We start from the raw sequence: 16,749 nt of genomic DNA on the forward strand, positions 1-16,749 counted from the left end.
CATTTTATGGTGATGTCGGCAATGACTCCAGGTGCTATTGTTTGTAGGGGGTCTATTGTTTGTAGGGGGTCTGAACCTGGAACATTTCATTTGTGGCCATGTATGGACTCGGGCCCCTGTGTGTGATTTACACACGAGTGAATCATTCAGCAGAATGGAGCTTGGCCCGGTCTTGCAGTCCTTTCATGCACAAGTGATTGTTTGCCAAAATTGGGATGATTTGGCATTGCATTTCGTCTTTGTTCAGGATGAACAATTCATACGAGCTTTGTTTTTTAAATCTCAGGGTTAGCATGTAGGTGTTTGAACAGGTTTCAGGAAGATGGGATACAGTCTGGTTGTGTCTTATTCTCAACCACGGTGATATTTTTTCCATGTCCAGGGACTAGTGAGTAAAGTGTTGTTGAAAACTTGTCCTTGAAACATGTATCATGAGGTTTAATATCAATAAATTAATGAATTATGACGTTTCATAAGGGAGAAGGACTCAGCGAGGAATGGTCCAACTGCTCCCTGACTTTCATAGCATGGGGGTAAGGTTTGGTTGTGAACGATGGAACTTTTTTAGAATCCGAACACTTTTTGGTAGAACTGCCTTCTAGACGCCAAGGCGATCCCCGTGGGATTGCTGACAGGAGCATTGTGGTCGTCGAGTCTTCGATGCATTCCATTGTGCAAGATGTCATGGAAGGCTTCGGTCTTGGCAACCTCCACGTATTGACGATGATGAATGTGCGGATGAGGCTGTTGGACATGCTGAGGTGCGACAACGAAAGCCTGCTGTGGGACCACATTCGGATGATGAACGGGGTGAGCCTGGTGGTGGATGCCAGGGTGCATCACGGCATTGAGGCCTGCAAGGCGAGCATCCAGAGGAACTTGATAAGACTGGACTGATCCAGTCGACGGGGCAGGGAAGTGATTGACGAGGACGTCATGTTTGGCTTGAGCAACAGCAAAGACGGGGTTGGTTGCCATTGTAGATCAAATGCAGAAGAAGCGAGAGAGCGTGGGTAGCAACAGCAAGTGGCAGGTGAAGGGACAAGCAGAGCACGTGGAAGCAGCGCTGTGTTGTGAACCACTGCAGAGGAAGGGGTTTAAATAGTCGCACAGAGGGGCGGAAGAGCAGGGGCAAGGCGAAAAAGGATAAGGAGGGGGGGGGGTCGGGGTACCTTATCCAAAGGATATCCCCTTGCTGCGGTGGGTACAATGTAGAGGAAAATAGGGGAGGTACGGTCGAGGGGGTTCATAACAAGTGCACAGGCTCGGGGAGCATTAAACCACGGGGTAGTGGTTGGTCAAAGGAGGGGTTCTTCCTAGTAAAAAGAAGCAGTCATAGAAGCGGTTAAGGGTCGAAAAGACGGGATTCTGAAAATAAAAAGTTTGGCTCGGAGGCCAAGGATCACGAAAAAGAAGGATTTCGATGCCCTACCTGATGCTGACCTCTACGTTGGGACGTAAGCAGACAACCCCACCCAGCCATATTCTGACCAATCATATAGACATACCCCACCATCTCAAAATTGAGAAATCTACCCCACCTATTTAGAAATTGCACTACCCTTCCCCATTAGGACCCATGGCTTGGCCCCGGCCTCCTACCTCACAGATTCGGATGGGCCAACGTCGGAGCTGGCTCCCCGCGGCCCCTCCGATTCTCAGGGCCTCATTGGGCGGGAGTCAGAGTGACAGTCAAACCGGGGGTGTGGCACGCCGCGCCGCGCCGGCCGGCGCGGCCGGCCGGCCGGGGGCACCGTGCAGTGCCACTGCAGCGGCCCACTGGCGCCACGGTGGGGCCAGCCTGTGGGCCGCACTCAGGCTCGGAGGCTCGCCGCTGTCACAGTGTCGAGGCGCCTTTCAAGTTGCTCTTCCGACGAGACGCCGTTTGGCCCGGCCAGTCCCCGCGCGGCGGGGGGCCCGGCCGTTGCCGCGCTCACTGCGGCCGCCGCAATGCCCCGGCCTTTACTCAAAGCCAGTCACTACGGAACTTAAGTCAAAGATCAGTACGAGGACACTTGACTCAGCCTGGCAGGAAAGCCTCGCCGGAGGACAGTGGGGACCCGGCTGATCGGACACTCAGTGTCGGCCGCGGGCCGCGTTCAATGATGAGTCTATCACCGTGCCTGCCGGCCCGGCGGCTGCCCGGTGCCAGTACCATTCCCAGGGCCGATCCGTGACTCGGCTGTCCGAACTCCGAGGACGTCCGTAAGCCTCAGGGCCTAGGGCCCGGCCGCCGCCAGGCTCATCCCGACCGTTCACGCACCGTTTGTCGGACTCCCGAATAAAGCAGTGATGACGGTCGGACGGGCCCGGGGCGTGGCAGGCTGGCTCACTGATTGTTCTCCTTAACCGTTTGAGTAAACAAGTTCTCAGTCTCGTGCTCAGCCGGGCCGGGCCGATTTTTGGAGTCACTGTCAAGTTTGCCGGCCCGGCTGACCTTCGGGAAGTTCACGGTGGCACGGTACGGTACCGGCGGTCCGTCAATACGGTCGGGCCCCGCCCGGCCGGCACCGTTCCGCTGAGGCTGCCGAGTCCGAAGTCAAGTGGACTACAGGCCGGGCTATGCCTGAAGCCTCGACGGCCGCTTGATTGTCCGCGACGGGCCCTGACCGTGACCGTCAGTTGCAGCCGGGGAAGTCCGTATCTAAACATAGCATAGAATCAAGATTGGGTTGAAAGGTCGGGGTATTTCATTCAGATTTGACTGAGTGAAGTGCCTGGAGGCTGTTGGCTTTCTTTTTTTCTCGGGAGCTCGAAACCTCTCCCTTCCGAGGCCTTCTCTTCCTTGCTGACACTTCTGTCTCTAAATATACCCTCTTCTCCTACCCCTCCCCCCTCCTTGCTCCTCCCCTCCCGCCCCTATATAACCTCCCTCCTCTCCCTTCCCACCTCCATTACTTCCACGCCCTCTCACCCCTCAGCTCTCAGCCGACCTCTCGCTGCTCTCAGTGCTTCCCAGCCAGCCTCCCTGTGACCTCCTGTATCGCTTCCTACCCACACCTTCCACAACCCCAACATCGCCAATGTCGACCAACCCCGTTTTCGCCATCGCCCAAGCCAAGCACGACGTGCTCATGTCGCAGATGCCTCATCCTGCTACTGGCGCCGTGATGCCGCACCAGGTCCCCGCCCAGGCCCGTCTCATCGCCCTCGACTCCGTCGTCCACGCTCCGTCCCTCCACTTGGCCGCCCCGCATCCGGCGCTGGCCGAGATGCAGCCTAGGGCGCACGCCCCGGTGCATGCGCGGAGGTACGTGGAGGTGGCGAAGACGGAGGCCTTCCACGAGGTCCTCGCCACGGCTGCTCACCACCGCCTCGACCTCGCCGAGAAGCCCATCGCGACCCCCTTCGAGGTATCCCTTGCGAGCAAGAAGACCTTCTACAGGCACCTCTTTGGCATGTAGGAGAGCCGGAGGGAGAGGATCAAGGAAGGCACGCCGGGAGTACAAGAGGCCGGAGATATCACCCGTGGCACTCCTCCCTTGCCTGCCCCGAGACCTGCTGATGTGTATGCCGAGGATGATTTTGTTTGATGTCAATAAAGCATGTTTGTATTGATTTTCGGATCGCTTTGGCTAGGGGGTTGCAAGTAGTGCTTTGACCACTGATTACAATGGCCATGCGATGCACTTCTTGTTGCCCACCCACAGTTGATGTTTTCAAATGCAACTCTTGCATTTGTAATGGGATGCGAGCAAGTTTTTATGTGTTCTTATTTACTGATCGTGTGATTGTTGTGTCTGTTTTTGTTTTGAAGATGTCTTGAACAATTCAATGCATCCTACCAAAGTGGTGAATTTGCACACGGGTCTCTACTTGTTTGACTTGAATCGTTAGCTTCCAAACATCGCATGTTAGTGCCCTTATTTCAAAATGATGATTGGTCATCTTCTCAGCACGCTCATTTGAACCTAGCTCCTCGATCCACCCAAGTACCCGTCAACCCCCCCCCCCTTTCTAAAAAACAAACCATGAAACTCGTACTTAGTTCCCTCCTGCTTACAATCACGTTCTCTCTATCTCTGCAGCCGTGCACAACTCTTCATAGATCAACAAGTTTATTCCTTCCATGACTTCTCATACTTGGAGCATCTTTCCCTCGCGGAGAGATCGCAATTCAAGCAGCAATTCCAGATCCGGATAGAAATACGTAGAGACAAAGTTAATATTCCGAGGCTTCTTGTGCCTTGTACAACCTGTGTCCCGGACGCAGTCAGATTTGCATTTAACCACGTGCAGGGGTCCTGCCTGCAGCTTGGGATTTGGAAGGAGGAGGAGAGAAGTGGTCTGTAGGCTTTAAACTAAACTCGCATGAGAAAGGAACATGCCTCGGTGTACAGACACTATGAACACGTGCCTCGATGAATGTCTTAGTTAGCAAACATGTACCAAATAAACTCTGAAATCATTTCTGCTGTTCTATGATGAGGATGAGTATGGTACCAAACAGCGATGTCGTGTTCACACAGACGTCCTGTTTGCTGCCAGTGACCACAAGGAGTGCAATACTTGTTATTCATCCACACTCTGTTCTCCTTGCGTTCCTCGGAGTCTGGAGAATCACCCTGTACTACCCATTGGGCATCCGACAGTGCGCTGGTAGTGAAATACTCATGAGCGGGGGGATTGACCTCATGCGATTCCACCATTGCACTGTCAAAGTCTAGTCGTGTGCGAGCAAGCTATGTAAAGGTCAGCATTACACATCGGCATGCCTCACATTGTGGTTTATTCTCTTGAGTATGCAACTCCCGCCATCCTGCATTGCGACAAGGGGAATGCAAGGTCTACATTGACTTGTTAAAGTTTGAGTTTTTGGTTTCTGTGAAATCTTCTTCTCAGCTTTCAAATGTTATTGAGCGGTTCTACAACTTTTCGACTGTTCCTTTTCAAAATCTCTGAGGCGGAGATGGATTGTATCGGTTGACTTATAAGTGAGGACAGCCACCCAATGCGATAGTGGCGCCTGCGCACTTTGCCGAATGCGAGGGAGAGGCAGGGGGAGGAGAAGAAGGGGGGCGGGGGAGAGAAGCGGGAACATGTCAGAGTAGTCGCTCTTGTGCATGCTTGATCAGTGTGGACTCGTTGTGCCATCGATACAGCTTTCTGAGGGGCTATGGGCAGTTAGGACTGCTCGCCGCATCGACGTTGAGTTATCGATGCCTTTGAGGGGCCAGACGTTGATAGAGAGCATGCGATAGGTAGGAAGCAGACCATGTATGATCGATCACATGGGCGAAGGAGAATACAAGTATCTCGGAATGCGCTTGTCTTTGCTCAATGTGAAAGATGTTGGCCGTTCCTGACTACCTTTAGTAGCGGAAAGGTTTCTTTTCAGCAAGGAACTCGGGTTGAAGCCACGCTGAGACGATGAAAGCATAGCTCTTGCACGACACCTTCTACCATGATCCCTTCTTTCCGCGTCCAGTCTCCGCGCGTCCTTTCCATCCAATCTCATACAGTACATGGGTGAGGGAATATGCTGAGAGTAGTGCAGGATTTGACCTGCTGTTGGGCAGGTATGTGGGCAACAAGAGTGCAGTATTCCCCATGCAAACGCTGGGGATCGAGGTAGACTTCGTCAACTCTGTTCAGTTCTCCAACCACACGGGATACCCGACATGGACGGGTAGGGGGACCCAGCTTCTCGCCAATTCCAGGGAGGTGATGAATGTTACCAGGAAAGGCTCTCGATGGGGACGATCTGAGTGAATTGATCCGAGGGCTGAGATCCAACGGACTTCTGAAACACACACACCTCCTTACAGGTCAGCCCTGCGCTGTGACGTACCCAGCTCATAGCAGTGGCAGGCTACATGCGGTCGGCGTCGCTGATCCGTTGCGTGATGGAAACACTGGACGAGCTGAGGAAGGAAAATGGCCAAGTGATCTATGGCAAGCTTCTCTCTCTCGCCGCACGACCGTTCCCCCTTGCATCCCCCCCTCCCCCCCCCGCACACACACCTTCCCCTCCCCCTTCCTCATTCCTTTTCTCGGTCCCTCCCTTTCTCCGTCTCTCCCTCTCGCTCCCATTCATCCACGTTTGGCTCCTTCCTCTTTTCCACTCTCCGACCCGCCCCCCAGCTCTCCCTTCTCCTCTTTCCTTCTCCTTCTGCTTGCGATCTCCTTCATGACTTTTCTCACAGTCTGCGACCCCGTGATGGGCGACAACGGTCAGCTATACGTGCCGCAGGAGATAGTGTCTGTCTATCGCGATGAGGTGGTCCCAAAGGCCACGATCTTGACGCCGAACCAGGTCTGATCGTGGTTTTGCCTGTCAGTTGGCATGACGATCTCGTAGTTCGAGGCAGAAGTTCTGACAGGAGTGAAAATCTCCGACATCAGCTCAGCTGTCAAGGCGATTGACATTCTGCACGAGCGGGGAGTTCAGTGCGTCGTCATCACAAGCATGCACCTGGAGGGATCGGACTCTATCTTCCTGCTCGCCTCTCTCTCCTCCTCCTCTCAGCCTCCCCAGAGACTCAAGATCACGATTCCCAAGCTAGAGGCAACCTTCACGGGCACGGGAGATATGGTGTCGACCTTGCTATCTTTTCTCCTCTCACCGCTCTTTCTCCGCTCCCTCCTCGCTCCCTCCTCCTTCCCTTTTCGCCACAGTTCCGTCCCTTCTGTTGGTCCGTTCCAACCATTTCTGTCCCACCTCCTACCTCTTGCTCCTTCTCTCCTCCGCCTCCTGCTCTGACGATCTGACATTGGTGCCTAGCTTGCAGCCCTCATACTCTCATGGTTTCAGCTTACCGATGATCTCAAGACTGTCATAGAGAATGCTACTGCAACCTTGCAGGTAACAGAGGGACACGGGAAGACAGGGGGGCGTGTGCAGAAGAGAAAAGGAATGGGGAGAAGAGCAGTGAATAGTGTTGGAGGGAGGGGTTGTAGGTTGGTGGGAAGGAGAGTGGCAAGAGAAAGGTATCGCAGGGCAGTGCGAACGAGGGCATCGAGAAGAGAGCGAGGGGTCGAACACAACGGATGATGACACTGCTGAGCTAACAGGCTGTCCTTGCCAACACGGTGAAGCTTCAGAGTAAAGAGCTTCAGCTCATCTATAGCCGCAAAGAAATTTCAGACCCTCAGGTGAGCTGGCTGGGTGGTTGGGGTCAGGAGCGAGGGAGCGAAGGAGCGGAGGAGGCAAGCGGGGAAGGAGCTGAAAAGGGATAATGGAAGAAGGAGAGACTTGAGGGAGAGGAGAGGGTCGTAAAAGGACAGAAACGCTTCTGCGCCATGAGGACAAGCTCTCTGATGTTGGGAAAGGCAACGAACGTGAGCGAGGGACTTGTAGATCAAGAGCGTTAGGACCTTCAGGATTTAGTGTCAGGGGCTGAGTGCAGAGTGAGGATCTGAAAGAAGGAGAACGGGAGAGGGAGGAAAGAGATGGCAAAGGGGGTGAGGAGGAGCAGGAACGGGGCACGACGCACGGTGTAAGCTAAGGATCTCGCAGGTGCCCGACTGGCTCCGTGCAGAAAGTTTGAGCTCGTGAAAGGAGGTGGGATAACTGCGGCATGCAGATAAGCTGAATTCTTCTCAAGAAATTTCACTTCTTTCACTAATTGAAAGTTACTGTACTGAGGAGAGAGTGAGTTTAGGGGGAGATTGGGACGCAACAACAAAGGGAGATGCCAATGAAACACAGAAAAGGAAATAGGAGGAGAAGTCATGAAGTAAGGGAGGAAGGTAGGAAGAGGATGGGATTGCTAAAAAAAACAGTAGCAGAATAGATAAGACAAGGAGGAAAAACACAGAGGATGGTGTCTTGCTTCAAGCTACTATGCGTAAAAGCGCCAACTCCCTATTATCAGTTGCAACAAAGGTCATGAAGGCGATCTTCATCAAGAGGTATTCTCACCGTACTCCTGCGCCTTCTCGACCTTCATATCCTGAGTCATCCACGACTGCAGACTCTTATGCTGCCGCTCTGAGTCTGTCTGGAACATCCAGCCCCGAACCGTCTGCTCACCGTTCCCAACTTCCTCCTCGCTACATTCTGACAGAAAGTTATGCTCAGTGCGATTGTGCAGAAGAATGAGTACGCTTCAAGTCTTGATCAGGAATGTACTCCCCCACTTGCTGGCCTCTAGTCAGACAGACCTTCACTTGCATGTACCTGCACAGGGCAAGTCAAACGCAGGTCAAGACTTCAGCATTCTCCAGTACCTCGGTGCCACCCTCCTCATCCTGTGCGACACGACGCCTGGGGATCCAGAGGACAAGACGAGAGGATGGAAGCCGTATCCCCCACTTTCCTCCTGATCCCCTGCCAGCTTCTCCATGATCGCCACCGTCTCTTGTCTTAGGAAAGTCAGCTTCACTTCAGTCCCGACCTTGCCAGTGATGAGAGTAGCGATCTGACGACACTGCTCACAACAGACGCAACTTGGGGAGGACAACTACCTGCGACCGGGGCATGCCGTCCACGATGACGTCATCGACCATGTGCAGTATGTCACCTTTCTCCAACGTCCCGCAGGCAAACGATGAGCTGCCCCTCACGAACCCGTGTACGAGAAGTTGGGACCCTCGCTGATCCAGCACCAGTCCAACTCCTACCGATCCTTCCCTCCCGGCCTGAGTCTGCCTCTCCTCCTGGGTCCACCTGCCATGCTGTAAGCAGTTGGACAGAATGAAAGTCTTCCTTACTGTCTCTCGATCATACGAGGAGAGAACATCTCCGATCTCAAGTACCTGAACAGGGCATGTTATGTGAAGGAGCAAGAGGAGGTATGCACAGTCATCCAACCTTGGTGACATCATCCCAACAGCCACGAACTCATCGCTGAAGGATCCTACTGAGAACCTATGCTCATCATACACAGCCTTCCCCCTTTCGAATCCGTCGCACAACAGGTCCTGACTTCCCCGTCCGCCCCCATGCTCCCTCCCGCTGAAACCGCAATCCCCGCTCATGGGTTGCGAGCCTGTCACGAGAAGACTTCAAGTCATCTGCCTTCAGAGGCGTTAACACAACATCTGAGGTGCAGCGAGTGCAGCACAACGACGATTAAGGTGAGGATTGCTTCATGCCGCCTTCACTGGGCAGCCGTAGAATCAAGCCCTGCATCCCAGCTCAGATGTCGCTGTGTTCAGCCCGGTTCGACTTGAAAGCATCTGCACGATCTCTTGTCCTTCTCCGTCGTTTGGCTTCTTTCACATTCTTATTCCCTCTTATTTCTCATCATCTCCTTCTCGTCTAACACGTTTACAATTCCCCATCATTATCAAATTACATCCAGACCCTTACCTGTACGACTACATCTCTGAGCTTGTTTACCTTCTGTGTTCATTTTACGTCCCTTTTTATAATCGTATCTCTTCTGCAACGCCTGCTTCCTTTCCCCGCTCTTTCGCGTCGAGCAACAACAGCACTCCCTTCGTCTAGACCTCCTCCTCTACCATCTCCTTCTCCTCACTCTCCTTCCCCGTCACTTTTTATTGACTTCTCCTGCCATGTTACTTGTCATCCCTTTCATCACCGCGTCTTTCCCTTCCTCTCCTTCATTGTATCCCTCCCGTCAACCCCATTTCTGTTCCTCCCCACTAGTCGTTCCAGCATCGACTCTTCCCGACTCCGTCTTCTGACCACCCCCTAGTTCGGTACTACCCCACCAGCATTTCATTGATTTCATTAGACTACCCGTCTATCTATCTTTGTTATAACCCGTACTTTTTCCGCCGTTGGCCAATGGCAACTATGTGGGATAACCCCACCCCCTGTTTTTCAATCCGCATTGTGCCCAGCAGGTCGGATCTTCTGAACCTATAGAGCATTTGATGTCGCTGAATTGTTGCTATATAATCAATGAGGCGAGCTTGAATTGTTTTTTTTTTAGTAGGGAGCTCAGTATTGGGATATGGTGGGGTGGGGTTCGGAACATAATAGAAAAGGGTGGGTGATCAGCAGTATGAAGATGGGTAGGGGGTCTACATGCAGGGGTAGGGTGGCGAAAGTTGTTTCACTTGACAGCTTTGACCCGTGCCACAGTCACCCAAGTTGGAATGGCAGAAGTTGACTGCAATGGCGGGAGAAAGAGGAGAGGAGGGGGAGGGGAACTAGCAGTTCGCATGCATGCATTGCTGTGTAGCTGCGTTGTGTTGCAAGACGAAGTGGAATAGCCTTTCAGCATGATTCTCTCACCGTCTATGCGAAGAATATTTTTTTTAAACATGCATGCGCTGCTCGCACTGCCCGTGGTGCACCCTCGTGCAGATGTTGGTCATGATATGCACGACTCCATCATTTTGCCTAGATGGATGGGTCCTCTCGTTTCTTGAATGACGGTCCGAGTGTTTTGCTCCAGGGGCTGGTCCTTTCTTGCGTGATTTATATGGACATTTCTTCGAGACTCTGACGTTGGAAGCAGGTCACTTCCTAGCCCGGGTGGAATGTATCTCCTCTCCCACACATGACGAGGAGCTGAGATCCATTGCTCTGAAGACATATCCAAGTCTTGGTCATGGTTGCAAGCAGGAATCGGGGACAGAGCCTCCGTAGCATCAAGAAGACCGTGAGGGGCACGTGGTATGAGGGTGTGTGGGCCGTCTGGATCTTTTTTGTCTGCGCGTTCATCGCCTTCAACGATGTCGTCTCGTTCTGGCCCACCCAACGGAACTGGAGCTCCAACGGGATGGAGACCTTGTTGGACATATCATGCATCCTGTTCGCCTTGGAAAGTCTGCTTCACATGTTGCTGTTCGGGTTGTTCAAGAGGAAGAAAGGAGTGTCTGCAAACAGCAAGGAAGACCCCAAACCTGAAGATGGCAATCATAGTGCGGTGGAGGAAGGAGAGCCAGAGGTGCAGGAGGAGGTGGATCCAAGGACTCTGTTGAGCAACGAGGAGCTGCAGGGTATCAAAGACATGTTTCGATTGTTTGACACTGACAACAATGACACCATGGATGAGTTCGAGCTGCGAGTTGCAATGAGAGGCCTGGGATATGGAACAAGCAGCGAACAGGCCCACAGGCTGTTCATGGCGCTCGACAAGGACCACTCAGGCTGCATCGAGTCTAGTGAGTTCGAGAAAATGATTGCAGAGAGGATGCTGGAAGAGCAAAATGACGATGGCTACTTCGACTTGCACTGGAACAAGATTTACTTCTTGATCACTCTCGTTGGAATCATCCTCCTGCCATTGCGCAGTATGAACGTCTTCAGAGCAGTTGGATGGGGCAAAGTTGTGGAGCTGACAAGATTCATCAGATTAATCCGATGGGTTCAGGTCATCCCAGGGACATGCGATGTGATCATTTGCATCCCCAACTCCCTCAAAGCGCTCTTCAACCTCTTCAACTTGTGGTTCTTCTTCATGATCATCGCTGCCATCCTTGGGACATCCCTGTTCGGTGACGGGCAACTCCATGGCAGGTGCGTCGTCACTCAGACGAACAAGTTTGCCATGAGGTGGAACGCCTCGATTTGGAACAAAGCCAGCACAGTTGGAGAGCTGCAGTCTCCTGAGCGACACTGCGGCTCCAATCTAGACTGTGGAGATGGATTTGAATGCTCCTGTCTACCCCCCCGGAACAACTTGAACGACAGGAGCTTCCTCCAGGGAAGGCCTGGTTGCGAGAGGATAGAGCGTGGCCTGTATGGACAGACTAATCAGGGCACTCCGACTGACATGTACTATGGCTTCTTAGGATACAGCAACTTTGCGCAGGCACTGTTTACAAATTTGATCGTGTCAACACTGAGCCAGTGGACTTACATCATGGATGGGATTTTGGAAGCGTACGGGAGTGGTTGGTGTGTCTACTTCATGGTCATTGTTATCGTGATTCGTTTCTGGCTGCTCAATCTGTCCACTGCTATCGTCACAACGGTCTACTACAAGGTCCGAGACAGGAGGAGGCAGATCGTCTGGGACGATGCCATGGCCAAGGCTGAGAGCGCTCTTCTGTCCCAGCTACAGATGGAGGACGAGCATCAGCTTGACAAGGAGATCTCTGTTAGAGAGAGGGCAAAGCATTTGATCTTAGGCAGTCTGGGGGCTCTGGACGAACTTTCTCCTCGCGAGCTCGGGCAGAGGATCAAACAGGCGTTCGTCGCGTTTGACTCGGATGGCTCAGGATCGATCACTGCTGACGAATTATCCAGCGCCCTTCTGAAGCTAGGACTGGAACTGTCGGAGCTTGAAGTTCAGGAAATCACAATGCAAGCCGATACAGACGGAGACGGCATCATCCGGTACGACGAGTTCGAAGACATGGTGAAGATGATGTTGTCCAAGACGAGGGTTGAGGCGCTACATGATGAAGATATCATTCCGATCGAGGAGGAGAAGGTCAAGTTTCTGTGGATCTTCAGCATCAATCCGATCTACAGCAAGCGCAACACGAAGCCCCTTTCTAAGACGTCTCTCTTCTTTGCCAAGTTGATGTCTGCCCCGCACGTGGTGGACGAGTGTGGTGAGCGAGTGCCGGGCGACGTCATCGTGGAGGCCAGGAAGCGCAACATCGACATAAGGTGGGGGCCAGGGCCCATGGAGTGGAGCCTGGTGGCGCGAACGGGGGGAGCAAGTATCGGACTCAAGTCGAGAAAGCATGATGAAGGGGGCGATGACCCTTCTCGGAATCTGTCGAGGCATCGGGTGAAGGAAATGTTTCCTTCTTCCGCGGTGATCCCTGGAGGAGAGGGAGTGTCGGAGGACGAGAGCAGGGACGACATCCGGCAGATGATCAAGCAGTTTGACATCCAGGGCAAGAATGACTCGGAGCGGAATCAGGTTGTTTCGCCTAATGCACTGCCTTACTCAGACATCGTCATCTTCATATGCATTGTGACCAATACTCTGATCATGACGATGAGTCACTACGACGGAGTTGTCAACATGAATTGCAACAATCCTTCTTACTGCCCCGACAATGTTGAGATTATGTCTCCTCCTTGGTTCTTTGCTCTCAACGTCATTCAGATCACATTCAATATTGTGTTCACCATCGAAGCCGTGTCAAAGATGCTAGCTCTGGGCAGTTTCTATCGTTACATCGTCAGGCCAATCAATCAGTTCGACTTCCTTCTTGTAGTCATCGCAGACTTTCTGATGTTCCTGAGCGTCTTCGGCATTGACTTTCCAAACATTTCTTTCTTTCGAGCTCTTCGATTGCTACGAGCTTTCCGTATGGTCGTCACTTTCCATCGGCTCCGCCTCTTGTTCAACAGAGCTTCAAGTGCCTTTCAGGGCACCCTCCACGTCTCTTTCGTAATGATCCTGTTCCTCTTCATTCTCTGCTTGTTCGGTATGCAGATCTTCATGTGCCCAGTGAAGGAGGACTGCGGAGAAGACGACTGCCCCTACTATAAGAATTCATGCCTCGACCACTACAACTGCCCGTTCTACCTCACCTGCTCCTTTGGCCGGAGGTACAATTTCAACACCTTCTGGAACGGCATCATTGTACTGTTCTCAGTTACAACAGGGGAGGACTGGAGCGATACGATGCTGGCAGGGATGCGAAGCCTCACCACGGGGTTTATGAAAGAGTACCTTTCCATAATGTACTTCATCATTTCCTACATCATCCTCAATCTCCTTATCTCCAACTACTACATCTCCGTCATACTCGACAGCTTCAACACTCCTGAGGAGGACAAGGTATCGTTGCAAGCCCTGAGCTTCCGCAAGATCAACGTGCAAGCGCTGAAAGACAAGTACTTCAAGAAGGCTGGAAACTTTGCAAACCGGGAGCTGGAGCATGACGACCATGACGTAGAAGTCAAAAACAGCAACAGCAGAGACATTCTTGAGCTGATCACCAGAGATAAAGAAGACCAAAACGTCGAGCAAGTCAGCGACGTGACAATCTTTGGCATCTTTGCTCCTGCAACCCCCAACGAAGAGAACCCTGATGCGCCGAAGAACGTGAGAGGGCTGGTTAGGGACTTCCTGAACAATCTCTGGTTCCAGCGTCTCATCCTTGCTGCCATCATGGTCTCCTGCGTTGTCCTTACTCTCGACTCCCCCGTCCCCGAGTACTCCCTCATCAACAGCACCGCCTCCAAACGGCTCAGCCTAGGAGCCTTCGTCGTATTCCTCATAGAGATGGTTCTCAAGATGCTCGACCATGGGATATACTGGGAGCACCCCGAGGCATACTTCCGTACCAGCTGGAACATCCTTGACTTCATCGTCGTCGTGGCTTCAGTCCTTGACCTGGCTGGCTTGTCTGGTCTCACCGCCCTCCGCGTCATCCGCGTTCTCCGACCTCTTCGCCTCCTCAACCGTGTCAAGCATCTCCAGTTCTTGATGAGCGTTCTCTACAAGTCACTGCAGGACTTCGGGAGCATCATGATCGTCTTCGCCTTTCTCTGCATCGTCTCTGCCATCTTCATGCAGACCATGTTCGCGGGCGAGACTTACATGTGCAGCGACAACGACAACGGCCATCGTGTGAACTTCCTCTCTGTCAATTGCAACCCCAACACATCTGCAGGCTGTGACGAGGTGACCAAACATCTCACATCTCCAGCGATCATCAAGAGAATGGATTGTGCTGGAACATTCCTGGCGGGCAGGCGAGGCGACCTCTACTTCGGCTTCAAAGGTGACAACACAGAGTTTCTCATGCCCAGGGCATGGCACCTTGGCCACCACAACTATGACGACTTCTTTTCTACTATCCACACTATCTTTCAGATTTGGACCCTCGATCACTGGCCAGAGATCGCATTCCAGTCTATTGATGCCAAGGGCATTGGGTATCAGCCTGTCTATAATTATCAGCCGGGCTTCTTTGTCTTTTTTTGGATCTTCATCATCATCTCTCGATTCTTCATCACTCCTCTGATCATTGGAGTACTTCTTGACAACATAGGGCAAGTTGGCGGAACCTCTATCTTCACAACCTTGCAGAAGAACTGGAGGCGCTTTGAGGTCAAGCTCTCAAATCTCAAACCGTTCGTGATGGTTACTCTTCCCAAGAATCCTTTGCAGCGTCGGATTTGGCTGTTTGTTGAGCGGCCAGCTTTCCAGCATTTCTTCATGATCATCATCATCTTGAACACATTACTCATGGCTTCCGACAGCTACAACCCAAACAGCTCGTGGTCAGACTTTGCATACGCCATGAACATAGTGTTCATCTTCTTGTATGTGATTGAGATGGGATTGAAGCTCTTTGCTCAGCGAATTCATTTCTTCTCAAGCTCCTGGAACAACTTTGACCTTCTGGTGACATCAGTGAGTCTTATCGAGATCTTCTTGACTTTGAATGGTGGAAGCCGCTCGTCCATGCAGTCTCTTCGCGTTGTTCGTCTCTTCAGAATCTTCAGAACGTTTCGTATCGTCAGACGACTCCCTTCCTTGCACATTATGCTGCTGTCCTTGACAAGCTCTGCCGCCCCTGTCGCAGCCACTTTCTCCCTCCTAGTCATCTTCGCCTTCATCTTTGCGGTCATCGGCTCGCAATTCTTTGCTGGGCTCAAGTTCGGGCACGGGATGACGACATACTCCAACCTCAACGACGTCGCTCATGCAATGCTGCTGCTGTTTGAGGTCTCCACAGGTCAGAGGCTGGAAACTGCGATCTGGGATGCCTCCATCGAGGCCCCGCAGTGCACTCAGTGCACGGCATGCTACTATTCCACCGTCAAGAAAGCCTTCGTCGACTTCTCTGACTGTGGGAACAGGGGCGGGGCGATCATCTTCTTCGACCTGTACTACCTGGGAGTGTGCTTCCTGATGCAGCTCTTCGTCTCTGTGATCCTCGACTGCTACCTGGCGTTCGTGGCAGAGCTTGAGTTCGTACTCAACGATAACCACCTCGAGAACTTCCAGGACAAGTGGAAGGAGATTGATCCTGCCGGGACGGGGAAGGCAAGCGTGTGGAAGTTGCGACAGCTCCTGGAGCGCCTGCACATCGAGGGAAACCCAATGGGATCGTGCGGGCTGGTCGACGAGGTGAAGCATCGAGCGATCAGGCTGGAGATTCTTGAAGGATGCGACGATCACGTCATGATCTTCGACCGGGTCGCTCGCGTGCTCGCGCTGGACGTGGCTGGCTCAAGGGCTCTTCCCTACGAAGAGATGCTCAGCTACCAGAGCTCCCGTGCCTTCTTCGCGCAAGCAGCTATGTTGAGCCATGTGGCCCAGAGCTTCTGCAGGAGGAAACTGAATCGAGATGTCACGATGAACAGGATCTCGAAGGAGCTATTGACGGATGAAGAAGGGTTACAAGGCATGGAGGATATTTCAAAGTGGGTCTACAAGTGGGAAGAAAGGAAGACGAGCTCTGTACCATCTCCAAACGTCCTGCTCTTCAGGGAAACTCAGCACGACGATCGCAGCTCTGTGCTGGTGTGCTGCTCTCTTCCATGATCACATGAGACTGACACTTGTCTCAGCTTGACTGTGACCGAAAGATCATCATCAAGATCATTCCTACAGAGGTGATCTCTTGCTTCCAAACGCTTATATTTCAGCACACGTTCATGAGACTCACAAACTTGTTTGCAGAAAGTTTTGCTTCCTTTTGATGAAATCTCGCAAGTGGTCAAGAATGGTGTGACTTGTTTCTCTTTGCGAGTCGCTCTTACACGTGAGGGCAGAGTTTGTCAAAACAGATTCAATCACATCTCGTTTTTTATCCGATCCGAATGCAAAGGATAATCATCGTATCAGGTATACGCTGAGAGAGCGAATTGTCCCTTCTGACCGCATTCTCAGCCTTCTTTGTCGTGATGGAAATATGTTGAACCTCAACTTCAACGATGTACATGAAGGCCAAATGGTGTTT

General features: G+C 52.3%; 6 protein-coding genes across 6 annotated transcripts; 3 read left to right on the top strand and 3 right to left on the bottom strand.

Moving 5' to 3' along the window:
* Positions 1–419: 419 nt before the first annotated feature.
* Positions 420–1,058, bottom strand: GUITHDRAFT_153060 (hypothetical protein). Its single transcript, XM_005831036.1, has one exon. It carries the CDS (start codon positions 976–978, stop codon positions 565–567), a length of 414 nt encoding a protein of 137 aa, XP_005831093.1. The 5' UTR covers positions 979–1,058; the 3' UTR covers positions 420–564.
* A 1,810-nt stretch (positions 1,059–2,868) lies between these two features.
* Positions 2,869–3,559, top strand: GUITHDRAFT_163650 (hypothetical protein). The gene has a single exon (XM_005831037.1). The coding sequence runs from the start codon at positions 3,024–3,026 to the stop codon at positions 3,402–3,404; it is 381 nt and encodes a 126-aa protein (XP_005831094.1). The 5' UTR covers positions 2,869–3,023; the 3' UTR covers positions 3,405–3,559.
* A 482-nt stretch (positions 3,560–4,041) lies between these two features.
* Positions 4,042–4,782, bottom strand: GUITHDRAFT_153061 (hypothetical protein; the record flags this gene model as incomplete). The annotated part of the gene is made up of 2 exons (XM_005831038.1): positions 4,249–4,782; positions 4,042–4,196 (listed from the first exon to the last, which is right to left on the bottom strand). A coding segment is annotated over exon 1 (275 nt), but the record flags the coding sequence as incomplete, so codon positions are not given.
* A 532-nt stretch (positions 4,783–5,314) lies between these two features.
* On the top strand, positions 5,315–7,566 carry GUITHDRAFT_87533 (hypothetical protein). The gene is made up of 9 exons (XM_005831039.1): positions 5,315–5,469; positions 5,520–5,629; positions 5,682–5,768; positions 5,812–5,895; positions 6,147–6,256; positions 6,302–6,535; positions 6,725–6,805; positions 7,015–7,095; positions 7,460–7,566. Exons 1-9 carry the CDS (start codon positions 5,405–5,407, stop codon positions 7,496–7,498), a joined length of 891 nt encoding a protein of 296 aa, XP_005831096.1. The 5' UTR covers positions 5,315–5,404; the 3' UTR covers positions 7,499–7,566.
* Positions 7,567–7,847: 281 nt separating this feature from the next.
* On the bottom strand, positions 7,848–8,922 carry GUITHDRAFT_109900 (hypothetical protein; the record flags this gene model as incomplete). Its single annotated transcript, XM_005831040.1, has 6 exons — positions 7,848–8,002; positions 8,049–8,122; positions 8,173–8,363; positions 8,410–8,611; positions 8,656–8,700; positions 8,756–8,922. The coding sequence occupies 6 exons, from the start codon at positions 8,920–8,922 to the stop codon at positions 7,848–7,850; spliced, it is 834 nt and encodes a 277-aa protein (XP_005831097.1).
* A 1,916-nt stretch (positions 8,923–10,838) lies between these two features.
* Positions 10,839–12,230, top strand: GUITHDRAFT_48556 (hypothetical protein; the record flags this gene model as incomplete). The annotated part of the gene is made up of 2 exons (XM_005831041.1): positions 10,839–11,029; positions 11,975–12,230. Coding segments are annotated over 2 exons (447 nt in total), but the record flags the coding sequence as incomplete, so codon positions are not given.
* Positions 12,231–16,749: the final 4,519 nt, after the last annotated feature.

This window comes from Guillardia theta (genome assembly GCF_000315625.1).
Source record: "Guillardia theta CCMP2712 unplaced genomic scaffold GUITHscaffold_42, whole genome shotgun sequence".
Taxonomy (NCBI): Eukaryota; class Cryptophyceae; order Pyrenomonadales; family Geminigeraceae; genus Guillardia; species Guillardia theta.

Bases quoted from the DNA above. Each gene is read 5' to 3' on its own strand.
- GUITHDRAFT_153060 (XM_005831036.1), bottom strand. From the start codon at position 978: ATGGCAACCAACCCCGTCTTTGCTGTTGCTCAAGCCAAACATGACGTC.
- GUITHDRAFT_163650 (XM_005831037.1), top strand. From the start codon at position 3,024: ATGTCGACCAACCCCGTTTTCGCCATCGCCCAAGCCAAGCACGACGTG.
- GUITHDRAFT_87533 (XM_005831039.1), top strand. From the start codon at position 5,405: ATGATCCCTTCTTTCCGCGTCCAGTCTCCGCGCGTCCTTTCCATCCAA. The intron at 5,769-5,811 runs GTCAGCCCTGCG...TAGCAGTGGCAG, and splicing joins ACACACACACCTCCTTACAG to GCTACATGCGGTCGGCGTCG. The intron at 6,536-6,724 runs GTGTCGACCTTG...ATTGGTGCCTAG, and splicing joins TCACGGGCACGGGAGATATG to CTTGCAGCCCTCATACTCTC.